General features: G+C 37.9%; 1 protein-coding gene across 3 annotated transcripts in view; it reads right to left on the bottom strand.

Annotated features, from left to right (window-relative positions):
• Positions 1-19,781, bottom strand: part of GTDC1 (glycosyltransferase-like domain containing 1) — a 377,456-nt gene that overhangs the window by 249,171 nt on the left and 108,504 nt on the right. For all 3 annotated transcript variants that reach the window (XM_006880751.1, XM_006880752.1, XM_006880753.1), the window contains exons 2-3: positions 12,653-12,820; positions 8,788-8,961 (exon numbers count right to left, since the gene is read on the bottom strand). In XM_006880751.1, the coding sequence (XP_006880813.1) occupies positions 8,788-8,961; positions 12,653-12,820 (342 nt within the window). The remainder of the gene's footprint in view (positions 1-8,787; positions 8,962-12,652; positions 12,821-19,781) is intronic.

Raw genomic sequence — 19,781 nt, forward strand, 5'->3', positions numbered from 1 at the left:
GGATTCTAAAGAAGATGTGGAACCTAGAGTATTACTGCTGATATGAGATGGAACTTGTCTGAAATAAGAGAACACCAGAAAGATGAGTGCCTGTGCTTCATTGACTATGAAAAAGCATTTAACTGTGTAGAATATATTATAGATAACACTGCAAAAAATGGGAAATCCAAAATACTTAGTTGTGCTCATGGAGAATCTATACATATGCTGAGTCATTAGAACAGAACTAGGGGATGTTGACTAGTTTAAAATAAAGAAAAGCATGTCAAACTGGTATCCTTTCCCCATAGTGAATCTGTGTCTGAACAAGTCATCTGAGAAGATGTACTATAAGAAAACAAAGCATGAGATATGGATAAAGGCTTATTAACAACCTCTTGTTGCTGTTGTTATGTGATGTCAAGTTGCTTGCCACTCATAGCAACCCTATGTACAACACCCCTATAGCCTGCTCTATCCTGTGCCAATCACACTGTCTCCAACACACCTACACCCATTACTCCAGTCACTAAATCGATCCATCTTATTGAGGGTTTTCCTCTCTTACACTGTCCCTCCATGCTCCCAAGGAGGATGTCCCTCTCCAAGGACAGGTCCCTCCTTAAAACATGTTCAAAGTACATCAGACGAAGCTTCAGAATCCTTGCCTACAACAACCAGTCTGGTTTCACCTTCTCTAGGATGATCCTGGTTTGTTCTCCTAGCAGTCCATGGTATATTCAATACTCTTCTCTAGCATCACAGCTCAAAGGCATCAATTCTCCTTCTATCCTCCCCAGACATTGTCCAGCTTTCTGATGCATAGCAAGTAATTGCAAGCACTATGCCTGAATTAGGTGCACCTTGGTCTCCAGACTGACATCGTTGCTCTTTAGTACTTTGGAGAGGTCCCTAACAGTAGACTTTCATCACAATATATCTTTTAATTTCCTGGCTGCTGGTGCCAAGAGTGTTGATTGTGGAGCCAAGCAAACTAAAGCTGTGAACAATCTCAATCTCTTCACCATCCATCACAATGCTGTCAATCGGCCCAGCGGTGAGAATCTTTGTTTTCTTGATATTAAGCTTTAATCCATAATGAAGGCACCAAGTTGTGCCAAGAAATCTAGAGACAACCACCTGGCCAACTGACTGGAAGAGATCTATGTTTGTTCCCATTCCAATGAAAGGTGATCCAACAGAGTGTGGAAATTATCAAACAGTATCATTAATATCACATGCAAGCAAGATCCTTAAGATTATCCAAAAACAACTGGAACAGCACATCAACAGAGAATTGCCAGAAGTGCAGGCTGGTTTAGAAAAGTCTGTAGTACTAGGGATATTGTAGCTAATGTTAGAAGGATCTTGGCTGAAAGCAGGGAGCACTAGAGGAAAGGAATTTGACTGTGTGTACCACAACAAACTGTAGCTGACTCTGAGAAGAATGGGAATCCAGAACACTTGTTCATGCTGATCGTGCTTATGCAAAACCTATACGTGGATCAGGAGATAGTCATCAGAAGAGAGTAAAGGAACACTGTATGGTCCAAAATTGGGAAGGGTGTATGCCAGGGATGAGTCCTATCTCCATACCTTTTTAATCTATATATGGAACAGATTATCCTGGAGGCTGGGCTCTATGAGGAGAAATGTGACATCAGGATTGGAGGAAGATTCATCAACAACCTGTGCTATGTAGATGACACAACCCTGCTTGCTGAAACTGAGGAGGACCTGAAGCGCTGGCTGCAGAAGGTCAAGGACTATAGCCTCCTGTATGGACTGAAGCTCCACATCAAGAAAACAAAGATTAACAACCTACAGTATAAAAATAACATAACGTCACTTGCCAAAAAGAAGAGAAATCGAAGCATTTATTGGAGAAAATTAAAAAAACAAAACAAAACCAAAAAACTATGGGCAACATGGCCTCAAAACATAGTAGTGACAGTAATCACAGCAGAGGACGGGAAATGTTTTAGTCTTCTGTATAGAGTCACTAGGAGTAAGAAACCTAGCAACAACAACAAAGTTCTACTGGGTCTTCTTCAAGCCAGTTATATAATCTAGTTTAGAAAAATACTGGCTTGATTTATCATTTAGCTCAGAAATCTGAAGGATTCAGTCCTTAACTCCACTCATACATCCATCCCCAGCAGTACGGGTTTTCATGAGAATTATGCCTTTTTAAAATGCATAGTAAAATGTCTTCTATCTTTGATCCAATCTAAATTCTTTAACATAGAGTGGTCTCTTTTGCTATATATCCCAGTTACGAAGCTCACGCTAAGTCTTGAGAAAATATTTACTCCTGAATTGGGTGATACATTCTCCTAGTCTCCTAAATAGAATTTACTGGCCACCATTTATCTCCCCTAATAAATCACAGTCACTCTTTTGACGTACAAGCTGTATATTCTTGGAGAAATATCTGGAGAGGCTCGTCAATGTGCCGGGTGGCTTGCCCTGTCAGAGCATGGCTCCAGGCTGCTATGTTTCTTCACTTCTCATATATATATTTTTTAATAGTTAATCTCTCTCCTCCCTTGTTGTCAAGCTGTCAGTCAGCTGTCACTTCTTACTGCTGTCAATGAGCCTGCCTTTATCACACCCTCAATCTGATTCTGCTAATCTGCTGTCAGTTGAAAAATCAGATAATCAAGACCTCTGAAATGGCATTTAGAGTAAGCAGTAGGGTGAAGACTTTGAAGACATGAGTTCCAATTCCTATTCTGTCTACAACTAGCTGTGTGGTTGCTGGGAGACACTTAACTTCTCTGGGCCTTGCCTTGGTGCCCTCATCCTGCTAGAGAGGAGCAGTAGAAGCAGAGGGCTGTGTGTGTGAAAGAGAGAGAGAGAATGGGGGAATGAAATTCTAAGGTACTGTCTCTGGCTGTCATGACAAGTAAATGATACTTCTCTGTGAGTTATCATAATGCAGAGTGGGGTACTACTGATCCCTCAACTGTCAAATTCAAGGACAATGTTCAGGTGTCATCTTACTTAGCTTTACTCCTCATAGCTCACAACACTACTCTCCTTTAAATAATTTTCTCTTTGTTACGAAGGTTATTCTCACAATATTCATTCTCTGATTATTTAATGCTTTTGTTATTTATTTTCTAACTCAGTATTGAGTTATTTTCCACCAAGCTGTTAAGTTGTTAAGTGTCCCAAAGGCTTCCCCCACTTTAAACGATCAGGCAAGAAGAAGAGGAACCAGTTTAGAAGAGATTGAGAAAATCAGGGCAAGGTGTGTCCTCCAACCAAATGGAGAATGTTCCATAGTGTGCAAGTTTGGGATGTTAGAGAAAATGAGTACAGGCAGCTGACCACAGAGTCTCGGCCAAAGTAGCTGCAATGAGAGAACAGGAACGGTGAAGCTGGAAGCAGTAAATAAACATAAACCATTTCAAGGATTTTGCTGGAAAACTCGGGAGAGAAAAGAAGCAGTAGCAGAATGGAGAAGAACAATCAAGAGTGAATTTTGTAAAAAGATGTAAGAAATAGGAATTTTTATCAAATAACAGAAATAATGCAGAAAAATAAAATGAGGATAAAAGAGAGGAATACTGATACAGAACAGAGGGGAGGAATCTTACAAAACAAAAACTCAAAACATGGTTCTTTATTATGCAAGAAGATGATTTAGTAAAGAAGCCAAGATAACAGTCTTCGACAGAATAACAGCCACTTCATTCATAGTCTAAAGCTGTGAAGTCAAAGACCCAGTAACTGAACAGGCTCCTCTGATTTGGGGGAACTCTAGCGGCTAAGTGGTAAGAATTTGTGCTGCCAATCCTAAGGCATGGGGTCTGAACTTACCAGCCGCCTTGCAATAGAAAGACAGACAATATCCTTCCATGTGATCTACAGGCTCTGAAAACCCACTGAGGGTCAGTCATTAGTCAGCTCCAACTTCACAGCACACAATGACAACAACAACAACAATTGATTTTCCCAGTCACAACAGCTGTTAATAAAATTGGAAGCTTTGTTATTGTTAATTGCATAAGATAATAGCCATGATTAGTTCCTAAGAAGAAGGAAATGATATACTTGTCAGGCAGTTCAAAAGACCCACCAGAATTTAGGAGTCATAATTTCAGAATGAGGCTGCAAAGTCTGGTGATAAGCACTTTGCCTGTCATGTTCAGCTGTGTGCGGATGTTCAGCTGTGTGAGGACACGTATACAGTAAATCAGACATGGGGTTCTGCTATTAAGGTGTGAAATAAGAGGTACAGAGGAAAATATATGCAAAAGAGCGAGTAGAATGATGAACTTAACCTCAGTTAAGCAGGTGACAAATTAAGACAAGAGAAATGTGAAAGAAAAAAAGCTGGCTCAACCAAATGATAGTGGGGTCAGAAGTGGTCAAAGGATCTCTTGATTCAAGGTAATCAAGAGAATAAACCAACTAACTTCTTCCTTCATATTAGGCTACTCCTTTGGCAGAGCAGTTCTTTCTCATCAGGAGTTGAAAAGAGAGGTAGGGATTATTTGCCCTATTCGGGTGGCTATGAATATAGGAGGTCATAGAGATGGTGAGTTAACAAGATGAACTGTATCTTTACTCAAAGTCCATCATTTGAATACAACAGCTGCTTCACAGGATAAAGAGGGGATTTTCTTCCCATGTAGTTCACTGCCTTTGAAAACCTGCTACAGGGTCAGCTATGGATCGGTTCCAACTTGAAGATACACAGCAATAATCATTACTGAAGGTTATTAAGTGCCAGGTGCTATGTGAGGTATTTGAAATATATTATATAGTCAAAACATGCCTATACAGTATTCATTATAAAGAAACAAGGTAAAGGTCTGCATAAACATCAAAAACCCTACACTCAGGAAAATTACATAGGTCACAGTGCTAGCAAATGAGGCGCTATGTGAAATTCCTGTGTGTGTGCCTCCAGTTTGAGGGCTTCCTGTATTCTGTATATGCCAAAATGGTATCCCTAAATACTGAATACATGGAGCAATGACTATTTCTCCTGTTACAATGTTTCTGAGACAAAGGAGGGACACAGAAAACAATAAGGAACAGATGGCACTCCAAAACTCAGTATTACTGAATCATACCCAACAGAGTGTGGAAACGATAGAACAGTATCCTTGATTTCACATGCAAGCAAGATTCTCCTGAAGATTACCCAAAAACGACTGGAACAGCACATCAGCAGAGAAATGCCAGAAGGCCAGGCTGGATTTAGAAGGGGTCGTGGTACTAGGGATATTATAGCTAATGTTAGACGGATCTTAGCTGAAAGCAGGGAATACCAGAGGAATGTACATCTGTGTTTCATTGATTATGCAAAGGCATTTGATTGTGTGGATCATAACAAACTTGTGGCTGACTCTGAGAAGAATGGGAATCCCAGAACACTTGATCGTGCTAATGCCAAACCTATACTTGAACCAAGAGGCAGTCGTCAGAACAGAGCAGGGAAACACTGCATGGTTCAAAATTGGGAAGGGCATACACCAGACAGGCTGTCTCCATACCTTTTCAACCTGTATGCAGAACAGGTTATCTGGGAGGCTGGGCTCTATGAGAAGTGTGGTGTCAGGATTGGTGGAAGATTCATCAACAATCTGTGTTATGCATATGACACAATCCTGCTTGCTGAAACTGAGGAAGACCTGAAGCACTTGCTTCAGAGTGTCAAGGACTGCAGCCTCCAATATGGATTGAGGCTCAATGTGAAGAAGACAAAGATTCTCACCACTGGACCAATTGGCAGCATCAGGATGGATGGTGAAAAGACTGAGACTGTTCACAGCTTTAGTTTGCTTGGCTCCACAGTCAACACTCTCAACACCAGTAGCCAGAAAATTGAAAGATGTATTATGATGGGAAAGTCTGCTGTTAGGGACCTCTCTAAAGTACTGAAGAGCAATGGTGTCTGTATGGAGACTACAGTGCATCTGATACAGGCCATGGTCTTTGCTATCACTTGTTATGTATCAGAGAGTTGAACAGTGACTAAGAAGGATAGAAGAAGAACTGATGCCTTTGAGCTGTGGTGCTAGAGAAGAGTATTGAGGGTACCATGGACTGCTAGGAAAACAGATTCATCCTGGAAAGGGTTATACCAGGCAGCTCCCTAGAGGCAAGGATTCTGAGGCTCCGTCTAACATACTTTGGACATGTTGTAAGGAGGGACCGGTCCTTTGAGAGGGACATCATGCTAGGCAGGGTGGAGGGACAGCACAGGGGGGGAAGGCCCTCTATGAGGTGGACTGATTCAGTGACTGGGGTAATCGGGATGGGTGTATCAGAGACAGTGCAATTGGCAGAGGACAGAGCAGAGTTTAGGGCTGTTGTACATAGGGTCGCTAAGAGTCGCAAGCAACTGGATGGCACATAACAACAACAACATGATAGAAATGCTGTTATTTTAACTGATAAAAACTATGAATTATCAGGTACCCTGGAAATATACATATTTTTACTCTTGAAATAAAACCCATTATATCATAACATATATTTTTAAAATTTAATCATATATCCTGCTCTATTTTTCCATACTTTATTTTGCTGTAACAAGTAAAATTTGTGCAGAAAGAGGTATTCAGAGGACTTTTTTTTAAAAAAGAGCCTTTGTTATTCTGCTTTTGTAATTACTAAATATTTTCCAACATCTCAACAATATAATACTTTTTCAAGACTGCAGGCATTAGAATGATTGTCATTCATGCAAATAATCACTTACTTACACTATATGAGTTCAGGTTGGATAAAGCAAATTACCATTTGAAAATAATTCAAATAACACTCTGGGCTAAGACCTTGCTTATGAATGTTATCTTGGCCACAATATTTCTTAACCTCCTTCCATTTAGCTAGATTTTTTATGGTAATACAGTCCAAATTAATAAACTATTCAATTGCCACAGGTGTATTAAACATACAATGATGCAGAAATATATCAGATGCAAATAAATTTTAAAATATGTAATTTATTTTGAAGTCCATAGCAGATTAAGATGTGCTATAACCACCTATTAAAACATGTACATTTTTTGCCTGTGCAGCACGTGGAAAAAAAATGCCAATGCTAAAGTTAATAAAAAACCACCTTTCCAACATATAACTGAGCTTTGGCTAATCATGTCGTTGCTCTTATGTGCCATCAAGACTTCTGTGACTGAGCGACCCTATGTACAACAGCTCTGGAGCCCTACCTGTCCTGAGCCAGTATCACTGGCTCCAACACACCAGCCACAATGCTTCAGTTACTGTATCAACTCATCTCATCTGGGTCTTCCTCTCCTGTTCTGTCTGTCCACCCTCCAAGCATGATGTCCTTCTGCAAAGACTGATCTCTCCTTGCTACGTGCACAAAGTAAGTGAGATGGAGCTTCAAAATCCTAGCCTTCAAAGAGAGACTTGCCTGATAATAACTCTATTCAATATTTTTCATCATATATAAGAAAATGAAGTATAAGTACAGTTCCAGTTAAGTTTGTGATTCCCAAAACCCCAAGTAAATCATTAAATGCTTTTGACGAATGACCTATAATGACAGGGAGCTTGAACAGCAAACAGAAAATGAAATCTGAAGTCAAATGGCTTAAACTTTAATCAGTGAACAACAAGCAGAGTGAATACAAGCTAATCTCTTTCCTTGCATGGGTCTTCTGAACTCCACAAAGTAAAAATTGAGCAGTGTTGTGCAACTTAAGTTTTATGACCCACTAACCCACCAGAGGGCCAGCTACGGGTTGGTCCCAACTCTATATAGCACACAATAACAAACAGCAACAACTTACGATGAGTTGGAACAGACTGGATGGCACAGCGGATTTGATGTGGCAACTTGATTTGGTAAATGGCAGATTTTTCTTCAGTGAGATATGTGTACATGGACCACACAGTACAACCTGGATGAGTTCAGTAAGTACAGAGCATAGAGCTTAATGCTGCTCTTCTGCATGGCATGTGTGGACATTAAAATCCTTAATAGCAGGGGTGGGGAAATACAGTTGTATTTGAACTCTTAAACAAGGCCGTTGATTACAAAATACCAGCATCTCTAGTAAGTAAGAGTCACACTGAGGCAAGTTCTCAGGGAGAGAAATGTTTCCTGTGGTTGTAAAAATGACTAGGTTCAATTAAAGTGAAACATTAATTCCATAAGGTTTCCTTTGAGCAACCCAATTCAGAGTGAGCTGAGCACCAAAGGCAGTTAAGAAAAATAAATAAATAAAAGTTCCCTAAATGACTAAGAAAGAGAGTATCAGTTACTGAGTACATTTGCAATTTAATGTAGAATATTCAACTCTGTACTAAAATATTTTAGGTGATAAAAATCATAGAAAGGGGGAAAAATAAAAGAAAATGTCACGGGAAAAGGAACACAATTTAAGAAGTGAGGCAACGCAATGATTTAACTGGAGCAATTACTATTAACAGATAAAAGTCAAAGGACAGATACTGAAAATAAATGTTGAAAAATTCATGACAACGAGGTTTGTTACCAAAAAAACACCTCCCAAAAACTAAACAAACATTAAAAAAGCCAGCAGAAAGGGCTAAAAGCTGATGTACTTTACTTTTGGCAAACAAAAGAATGATAGAATAAAAAAAAAAAATCAGTACCAACTAATATTCAGGGACAGGCCTACCTATTTGATTATTTATAATTGTCAATCATAGTATGGTCAATTAGAATTCAATGAATTGATTAACTATGCTAATATAAAAAAATATAAATTGGCAAGAACAGCGCCAATTCCTATACATTTGAAGATCAATGTATGGCACAATGCTAAGAACAGAGTTGGACATACTTACCTGCTTATATCAGGAAACCTGATGGGAAAGTAAACAACTTGGCACTTGGGTCTGATTAAGCTTTCCAGATCCTTGGGTCTGTGATCAGGAATCAACTTCATGAATTTCCCAATGGAAGTGAGAAACGACTCCATATTAAAAACTGAGTTGAATACTACCACATCAGCCACCAGACTGTAAAACAAAAAGATAAAGATATTTAACTCTGAATTAGCATCTGTGTACATGGTACCTTAAGTTTGCAAAGAATTCTCATTTCTCATCATTATGTATGAGAATGGTTCTAACAGTTAGTTCTCTTGTTATTACATCATGAAAAGATGATCAGGCAACCAAAGAAGGGAGGACAGTGATGAAATAAAAGTAATTGACAGAATCACCTAAGGCTTTCAAACCAGCATATAATGTTCCACAAAGCCAAATATTTTCAGTGTTAAAACAATAATAGTCAGATGTCTGTATGTTGGTGGAAAAGGGTGTATGCAAAGGTGTCCATCTCATTTATGTATGCTAGCTTTCTGTAGCAGTGATGAGTATCTGAGAATTTTGCATTCTCATGATAAATCAAGAAAATGAATTCAGATCTGGTTATTTCGGTTCTATTTCCAAACTAAAAGAAATACATTTGGCTAATGTCTACTTCTTGTTCTATGATTTGCTTTGACCATTTTACCTTCTAAAAGCTCTAACCCTACACAGGAAGGAAAAACTCCCATTTCTACAAATAACTTTCTTCATTATTATATTTGAGGTTGTCAAAGAAGTAGCTGAAATAAATAGAAATAGAAACAGAAATCAAAATTATCAGGTGCCCTTCTCAACCTCAAAGAAGTCCTAGGTCCTATTCACGTAAGGGAGCTCTGGTAGTATAATCCATAGATAACTGAGCCTCTAACCCAAAACGTTTCTGTGAGGTTCAAATCTATCAGCTGCTCTGCATGCTTTAGAGACTTGGAAACAAAACGGAGGGTCAGCTATGAGTCAGAACCATTTCTATGACAATGACAGAAAGAGACTGATTATACATACCAATGTATTTTGAAAAATCACAAATGTGATAATGACTATTGCTTTTGACTGTGTTTTTTAAAAAATGTTTTGTGTATTATAAATCATTTCAAACATATTATTCAGAAAGAATGAAAAAAAAGTTTGTGTCATAAACATGTCAATACTTACCTGAACTGCCCAGAAGTTTGGATGTATTTATGTGTTTTTAAAGATATCACATAATGATCATGGTTAAACAGGATTTAACCAGAATATATACTATTTGAGAGGAAGCTCTGGTAGCCTAGTGGTAAGAACTGTGCTCCAAGCCCAAAGGTAAGTTGTTCAAATCCATCAGGTGCTCCATGGGAAGAAGATAAGCAATCTTGTCCCATGCAATTTATAGCTTCTAAAAACCTGCTGGAGGATCATCTATGAGTTGGTTGTGACTTATTGGTACATAACAACATAAGATTCAGGCTTTATAAAGTATTTAAATTTTAAAAAAATCTAACTAATACAGCTTTAATTTTTTTTTTCTAAAACCTGTCTTGCTTTCAGCAATGACTCAGTGCAATTGGATTTCTATCAGATATGTACAAAGCTTGAATAATGTATATATGATTAAATAGTCTAAGCGGTTAGTTTCATTTCATACAGAAAATGGTAGATCAAGAACATTAAAAACAGGACATGTAAATCTATAGGAGCATAAAAAACAAAGGCTACCCTAAAATTTTTGGTTTATTTTGTGAGATGTGGTTTGTTTGGGTATCGATGTTTTGGTTTTTTTTCCTTTCTCTTTTTCTAGATGTAACACAGCACAAACATGCGGAGGTGGATTGATTACAGTGTAGATAATACAAAAGAATTTAGAATGTCATGGAAAGTGCTGAGTTAACACCAAGCAATAAGGAAACCAATATAATAATATAACAAAAGTTGAAGGATGTTTTACGGCTAGTCTGTTTTCGCCATATGTCACATATTGTAATAGCGACCTACAGTTCACAATATATAGTTACAACATGTGTTCATAAGTCAGAGGGTCAGTGAAACCTCTATTTAAGGTGAGTACCTATGTCAGTCATCTTTAAAGTCTTTAATTGCCACACAGTCAAGAAAAAAATCTGAAGGTGCCAACAAAAGCAGAAGTCAGCAAGAAAACTAAAGAAACATTTGAGAAAACAAGACTGTTTCTGACACTCTTATTTTTCCTCTGGAAGATTGTGAACCATTTTTTTCCCATTATGAAGTCAATGGATGAGCAAGTTCACTTCTTTCCTACCAGGCTTCCTATCAGTTTAACCTCTAGTGGTTGGTAAAGCTGACAAATCATGTTCAAGCTTTAATTACCCCATTTCCCATGAAAAAAAACAAAACAAAACAAATAAAACAAAAAACAAACCCTGTTTGTTATGAAAGCGCGATGAAGAACAGTTAGCTAATTTTTTTTTTTTAGATATTCACCCTCATAAGACATGCAATCCAACTATTTATATTCTTATAAAATCCAGTCTACGCTAAACTAAAGATCCAAGACAGTTAACAGAAATATTATTTTTGGTGCATTTCCTTCCTGATATGAGTGGGTATAACTTCCATTAACTTTAATATCCACCCATAAAGGGAAAAACAGACTTAATTTTTTTTCTCAGTGATTTCTTAGGAGTAATAAGCACACATTATCGGAGGAAATTCAAGAAATCAAAAGACAATTAAAAATGTTTTCCATATTGATAAAGCACAAAATGATTTTTTTTGTTTTGAAAACATATTTCCATTCTCTGTTTCAATATAAAATAAAGTATTTTAATTTTATTGTGAAATTTTCAAATGGTTGCTTTTTTATGAGACATCTGAAGTGAAGCAGTTCCACTCTATTTTGATAGCACTGCTTCTTCACAATTGAAGCAGCTTGTAAAAATGATTGCAAGGAAACATTTACAAAATGCTCAAAACATGGAAATATTACTAGATAGCTGTTTTTCTATGTCAACTAAGCTATGGAATGCACTTGCAAGAGATATGGGCTGTTTAAATTCATCATCCATCCCAGGTTCTAATAACTGTTAATAAACGAGAGTAAAAAGTACCAATTCACTGCCAAGCTGACAGGCCGTCTTGGTCAATCAAACACTCTTGCAGTTCAGTTGTATAGGATTCTGTGGTGAAGCAGTTTCCCAGGCTTGCTATTAACTACTTTCATTAAATAAGCTCCAGGAAATATACTTCGTTGAGGTAATAATGAAGAAGGATAGTCACCTCTGAAATGCCATGGTATTTTAAGGCTGTGCAATCTCAGAAAACTCAATGAGGGAAAACAACCACAATGACAAGACCCTGAAGATTCCTTACCATAGTTTTGTTTTTTTCCCTGTCTTACAAGTAACAACAATAAAATTTTTTAAAAATTGGCAAAACACATTTGCTTATTATACTTTATTATATTATCTGGAGTCCCCCACTCCCCGTAAAGGTCTATATTTATTTTACCTGAACGCAGTGAACACTGTAAGTAAAATCATACGGACTATCTTTTTCTAAAAGTGTATCTGTAAACAACAGATCCTGAAAGGATGAAAGGTGAAAGACCTTTCACAATTCTTGGATTATGCTCTGAATCTTGTGCAAAATAGAATTGGATTATTATTTCAATAAATATTGTTACATATTTGCATTTTCATAAGAGCATTTGCCATTCTGAAGAACAAGTAATTACTACCACAGACATATACTTACATATTTGTAACTTATTGTTCAATATTTTTTTTTAATAGGTACATGATAGGTCTCCAAACATAAAAGCTAACCATCTCTAAGGAAAACAGTACAGTGGCAATGGATTGAATATAATGATACAATCTACACCTACCATGAAAGAATTTGGTTGTATCCATATTGGAAATCCCTCTCCTGACATTTCTTGACAGGATATACCAATTGGTTCTCGTGGAAGTACAGAATCTTTTTCAATTTCCCAAGGTCAGGGCGAAGGGCAGCCAGTTCGGTCAGGTTAAGCACTGAGCTTGCAAAGAGGATCCTAGAAAACAAAGAAATTAGAGTTTATTGTCCTGACATGCTTAACGGGGTCATCCTTTGCCCTCCTTCTCTCCTCGTCCCTCATCCCACCCCAAGAAAAACATATCCCCTATAGGGACACATCAATAGTTAAGCCTTAATACCATGTAGCAGCATTCTAAGTTTTGATCTCTTAAAAAGCAGCTGCTAAGAACTATAAAAGCCCTGAATCTCATTGGTCTTCTCAGCTCAGTTACTGAGAAATGCAAAATAAAAAAAAAAAAAAAGCTGGATGGATTTTATTGAAAAAGGCAAGAAAAGCCCTATCTGAAGGACAAATGGAACAAAGATAAGGCTGACTGGGGAATACTTTGCTTGCCAGTTTCATTACACTTTACTTCTTTATGCAACCAACTACTGAAATTCAATATAGGAGCAGGAATGGCACATGCTCATGTTATGACATAAACCTTTTTGATTTATGCAATAGACTTATCTAGTGTGGTCTTTTTCACTTGGAATTTTTTTTTCTCCTCTTACTACCCATCTCTTTTCCTTCCTTCCTTCCTTCCTTCCTTCCTTCCTTCCTTCTTTCTTTCTTTCTAAAAAAAACTCAGCAACACTTGTTTTTTTTATCTTTCCTTCCCCATCGCTGGATTGTTAATGGTACCAGATGTACATTCTGTAAAATCTGTAAAGCAGTAGTCTAAAAAAATATTATGAAACACTAATTTTCTGTGCAAGGGAATATAGATACACTGAAAGCTTACCTATGCATGTTTCTGAGAGCCAAGTGTCTGCTTAATCATTCACTCCACACATATTTGCTAAATGCCTACTGTGTGTCAGGATCTAACTAGAAAGAAACAATGAGTAAGGCAGCCCATCAGATGAATGCCGCCTGTAACTTTGACAGGTGGACAGCTATTAGAGGAACAGAGAGGAGTCATAACTGTCTGAGACAACCTGGACATGTTTTGCTAGCGAGCTCTCTACCATATATGGACACAAAAAGGTACAAACTGCATTCCCTGCAGGGGACAGCTGAAGACACTTAGCATGACTTTGATGCAATGCCACCTTTATAAGATAAAATAACTTGACCCTTATGACTTTAACTTATATATTCTGAAAAATTAGGGTCAAGGTCACAAGTTTTCCTAAGATCGGAGTGGTAGAAAGTGGTAAAGCAAAGATTCCTTGGTCTTCCAAGCTTGACAAGTTTTACTTTACATCATTTATATGAATTGGCTGTAAATCACTTACAACGCAATTTTTTTCTATACTCAATAAATACAAAATATCATCCTTGTTATTACTATTATTACAATCTTATAAATCCTCCTGTGCTGACAAGCCAAATGGTTGACTTCAGGTGTTTATATAATCTGCAGCACTAGGCCTTTCACATAACAAGAATGATTATATAAAGAGTACATAGATCATGAATAGGAATCTAAGTGCCTGTTCATGGTCTAAAAGAGCACGAACATAAGACCAAAAGGCAGTGAACTCCTCTTTAAACTCACATGATTGTATAACAGTTATATAGCTCTTTAAAATAGAAATATACTATCAAAGATACAATTTTTTTAAAATGCTTGTTTTGCATTCACCTGAAGCAAGCAGAAAAACAAGCAAACAAAACCTATGGCCAGATAATGTATTATTTTGTCCATAGATATCTCTATCCAAACCCTACTAACAAACACAAACACCAAGTTCAAGCCTTTCCAAAACTTAGATGGAAAATTCTGGAATACAGACATATCACAACAAATCTAATATTTGGCAGAGAGAACAACAAAATGTTAATCTCACTAAATGCTTTCATTCATTTTCTTGGAAGGGAATGAATGTCAACTTGTGTATCTCACTCATTCACACACTGCAGTCAAGTGGGAACTGACTCATCATTACCCATCAAGTGGTTTTACAAGGCTATAAATCACAGCGGAGGGTACTGCTCATCTTTTTCCCGTGGAGCCGCTGCTGGATTAGAACTGCTAGTGCAACTCCGCACGGACTGGTCCACCAGAGCTCCTAATACTCCTTCTCTTCCTCCCTTCTATCCACAACTACAGGAAAAAACTTGGATAACTTAATCATTAAGACCTGAGCAGGCTCAACGGTTTTCACGCAGCAATAATATATTAAATGCAGACCCCAAATCACATATGACTCATATAGAATACGGAACCTCTATAGTAGGTCTTGTGGACATAGGAACTTGAAAACTATAGAAGCTGCCAAAAAAAAAAAAAAAAGAATTGACAAAATAAAGAGTACCTGAAATAACAGAAATACATGAAAATGCAATCCAGAATATTAAGACCAAAATGGTAGAACTACCTAACATGCAGGAAGGACAAAAAAACAGAATAGAAGAGATGGAACAGAGAGCCAATGAACTAGAGCATAAGATCTTCAAAGGGGTATGTTGTTGCTGTTATGTGCCATCAAGCTGCCTGTGACCCTCTGTACAGCAGCTCTGAAGCTTTCCCTGTCCTGAGCCAGTCTCATGAATTCTGACACACTTAACCCTATTACCCCAGTTACTATATCAATCCATCTCATCTGGGGTCTTTCTCTCCTGCACCATTCCTCCACCTTTCTAAGAGTGATGTCCTTCTCCAAGGACTGATCCCTCCTGGCCATATGCCCAAAGTATATGACATGGAGCGGAAGAAAAATCTGAATCATGTGGGATAACATCAAAAGGAGTATCATGCATATCATTGGAATTCTAAAGCATGAAAGGGACAGGGGAAACACTGGTAAAATTGTGTAAGAGGCACTAGAAGAAAACTTCCCAGGTATTATAAAGAATAGAGAATTCCATAATCAAGCAGCTCAGTGAACTCCAAACATACTAGACCCCAAAAGAAAACCATCAAGACATATCAAATTCTCCAACGTAAAAGGACCGAATACAGCATGAAAAAAAAAGAGTCACCAACAAAGGAGAATCAATTAAATTAAGCTATAATTTTTCATCATGTGAAAACCATGTGAGTGAGAAGAAAATGTGACAGCATATTCAGAAGGCTGAAAGAAAACAACTGCCAGCCAAAGAGCCTGTACCCAGCAAAGCTTCCCATCAAATATGAAATCAGGTAATTTGCAGAAAAGCAGTAACATAAGAATTTGTGATAATAAAACAGCTCTACAAGAAATTCTAAGAGAAGTCCTCAGACAGAGACACCAAAGGAAAGTAGATGGACCATTAACAGAAACATGTAATCAGAAACAGAAAATGGGCAGAGATAAAACCCAGCCTATTAATTATCACACTTAGTGTGAATGGATTAAATGTGCCAATAAAGAGAAAAAGAGTAGCAGAATGGATTAAAAAGCAAAGCATAATATATGTTGCCCACAAGGATACACATCTAAGAAACTGGGGGCGGGGGGAAGGGGCTGGAAAAAATATACCAAGCAAATGGTGCCCACAAAAATACAGAAGGCAATATATTCATCGCTAATAAAATGGACTTCAGGATGAAAACTGCCATAAAAGATAAGAAAGGGCAATATAAAATGATTTAAGGTCTCAATAGATCAAGAATACAAAGCCTTGATCTGTATTTATGCACCAAATGATAGACCTGTAAAATACACAAAACAATGGTTAAAAAAATTGAAGGAAGAAAGAGACAGCAACACAATAATAGTTGTTCTTACATGTCACTGAGTCGCTTGGGACTCAGTAATCCTATGTACAACAGCTCTGAACCTTCCCTATCCTAAGCCAGTCTTACTGTATCCAACACCCCTACCTCTATTTCCCCAGTTACTGTGTGCCAATCCATTTCATCCAGGGTCTTCCTCTTCTTCACTGTCCCTCTATCCCTCCAAGCATGTACCAATTCCTCTTCAAGGAGGTCTCTCCTGGTCACATGTCCAAAGTATGTGAGACAGAGTTTCAAAATCCTTTCCTCCAAGGAGCATCTTGGTTTCATCCTGACAGACTTGTTTGTTCTCTTGGCTGCCCATGGTATGTTCAATAATACTATTCTCCAGTACAGCTAAAAGGCATCAATTCTTCTCCTGTGATTCCTAGTCACTGTTCAGCTCTCTGATGCATAGCAAGTAACTGTGAAGATCACAGACTGAATTAGGTGCACCTTAGTCTTAAGACTGATATCTGCTCTTTAGCACTTTGGAGAGGTCCCTGACAAAAGATTTCCCCAATACATTTCATCTTTTGATTTCCTGACTGTTGGTGTCAAGAGTGTTGATGGTGGAGTCAAGCAAGCTGAAATTGTTAATAACCTCAATCTCAGATCCATCTATAATGGTGCTGCCACTTGCCCCACTGGTGAGAATCTTTGTCTTCTTGATGTTGAACTTCAATCCATATGGAAGAGAGCAGTCCTTGACCTTCTGCAGCAAATACTTCAGGTCCTCCTCTGTCTGGGCAATTAAGGTTGTGTCATCTGCATAATGTAGGTTGTTGATGAGTATTCCTCTAATTTCCATGCCACATTCGTCCTCATAGTAAGAGACTTGAAACACACCACTTTCACCAAGGAAAGGTTAATTCAAAAGAAACTTTAAAAGATGCAGAAGATCTAAACTATACAACCAGCCAACTTGACCTTGTGTATGAATTTAGGATATTGTACCAAAGTTAAGTCAATTTACTTTCTTTTCAAGTGCACATGGTCAATTCTCCAAAACTGATCATATATAGACACAAAGTAAGCCTCAACAAACTGAAAAACAGTGAAATAATAAGAAGTGTCTTTTTAGACAACAATGCTATAAAACTAGAAATTAATGACAAGAGCTTGTACCTCCATGGAAGCTAGTCCATCTCATTTCACCATTACCTAGTACTGTCAATATTTATGTGTTCCATTTCTTTCTTAACAATGTCCAATTTTCCAACATTTATGCTTCTCACATTCCATGTTCCAATCACTAGTGTCTGTTTACAATTGTTCTTCCTCCTTTGTGTTTCCATATTTGAGGGTTCAGCATCAGTTGCCATATCTGCTAGTCTAAGTGTGCTCTATTGTAGATAATCTTAAATATAAATTGAAGCTCAACATCAGGAAAACAAAGATTCTCACTACAGGGCCAATAATAGACAGTGAAGAGATTGTGATTGTTAACAGCTTTAGTTCGTTTGGCTTCACAATCAACACTCTTGGTATCATAAGCCAGGATGTCAAAAGGCGGATTGCATTTGAGCAAGTCAGCTATCAGGGACATTTTCAGAGTACTGTAGGGCAGCAATGTCAGTCTAGAGACTAAGTCGCACATGATCCAGCCACAGTCTTTGCAATGACTTGCTATGTGTCAGAAAGCTGGCATGACTAGGGATTTTAGGAGAATTGATGCCTTTGAGCTATGTTGCTGGAGAGGAGTTTTGAATATACCATGGGAGAACAAACAGGTTCAGCCTGATTTTAAAGGATAAAATCATGCTGCTCTTTGGAGGTAATGATTCTGAAGTTTCATCTGACATGCTCTAGGCATGATGTAAGGAGGGACCAGTCCTTGCAGAGGTATACCATGCTTGGGAGGGTTGAGAAACAGCACACGAGAGGAAGACCCTTGATGAGGTGGACTGATTCAGTGACGGGGTAACGGAGGTAGGTGTGTCAGAGATAATAAGGTTGGCACAGGATAAACCAGGATTCAGACCTACTGTACACAGGGTCACTATTAGTTGCAAGTGACTCAACAGCACATAACAGCAAAAACACAGAAGCTAAATAACACCCTATGAAAAAGAGATTAGGTTATAGAAGAAATAAAAAATGAACTAAAAAAACCTTCTTGAAAAATTATAATGAAAATACAACATGCCACAACTCTGGGATGCAGCTAAGGCAGTCCTCAAGGGGAAATTCAGAGCAACAGGCAAACATAGAAAAGAAAGAAAGAAAGAAGCAAAACTATTAACCTAACTTAACATTAAATGTAAAAACAGAAACAATCTCTGAGGCAAACATAGAAAAGAAAGAAAGAAAGAAGCAAAACTATTAACCTAACTTAACATTAAATGTAAAAACAGAAACAATCTCTGGCCACAATCTCTAGAAGAAAGAAAATTTTAAAGGAAAGAGCTAAAATCAATGAGAAAACAGAAAACAACTGAAACCATCCCCAAGCCCAGGAGCTGGTCCTTTGAAAGGATCACTAAAATTGACAAACCACTGGCAAACTGAACAAGAGAAAAGAAAGAGAAGACACAAATAACTTGAATAAGAAATGAGAAAAGCAACGTCACAACAAAATTTGATGAAATTAAATTGATAATATCAGAATATTAGTGAAAGCTACACTCCAATAAATTTGAAAATGTACAGGGAAATGGACAAATTCGTTGAAACTCATGCACTACCCAGACTGACATGGACAGATATAGAACACTTGAATAGACTCATCACAAACTAAATAAAGGTCATAAAAAGACTCCCCCACAAAATAAGTCTCAGATTCATCTTCATTCTCTATCCTTTCATCTCAGGCCATAAAGCAGCTTCTCAACTTTCACCCTATATTAATAGCAGCAAAAGAAACCCTTTTAGGTTTGTTCACCTTCTTTGAGGAAGCAAACGATAACCATTTTAACTGTAAATCTTCCCAAGCCTCACATTTACAAAACAGAACCACATTTCTATGAATCTGGAGCAATAAATCCCATCCACTTCTGACACTAATTGTATAAGGAGCAATGCAACATGGGGAAGGCTGAGTCTGACACCTTTTCATGAAGGGGAACTGTCCCCATCAGTAATATCCATGTTGTTGTTGTTGTTGTTTTGTGCCGTCGAGTCGTTTGCGACTCATAGCGACCCTATGTACAACAGCCCTAAACCCTGCTCTACCCTGTGACAACCTCATTGCCTCCGACACACCAATCCTGATTATCCCAGTCACTGAATCAATCCACCTCATAGAGGGTCTTCCCCTCCTGCGCTGTCCCTCCACTCTGCCCAGCATGATGTCCCTCTGCAAAGACCTGT

This window comes from Elephantulus edwardii, unplaced genomic scaffold (genome assembly GCF_000299155.1).
Source record: "Elephantulus edwardii isolate Elephantulus edwardi_28Jun2011 unplaced genomic scaffold, EleEdw1.0 scaffold00010, whole genome shotgun sequence".
NCBI lineage: Eukaryota > Metazoa > Chordata > Mammalia > Macroscelidea > Macroscelididae > Elephantulus > Elephantulus edwardii.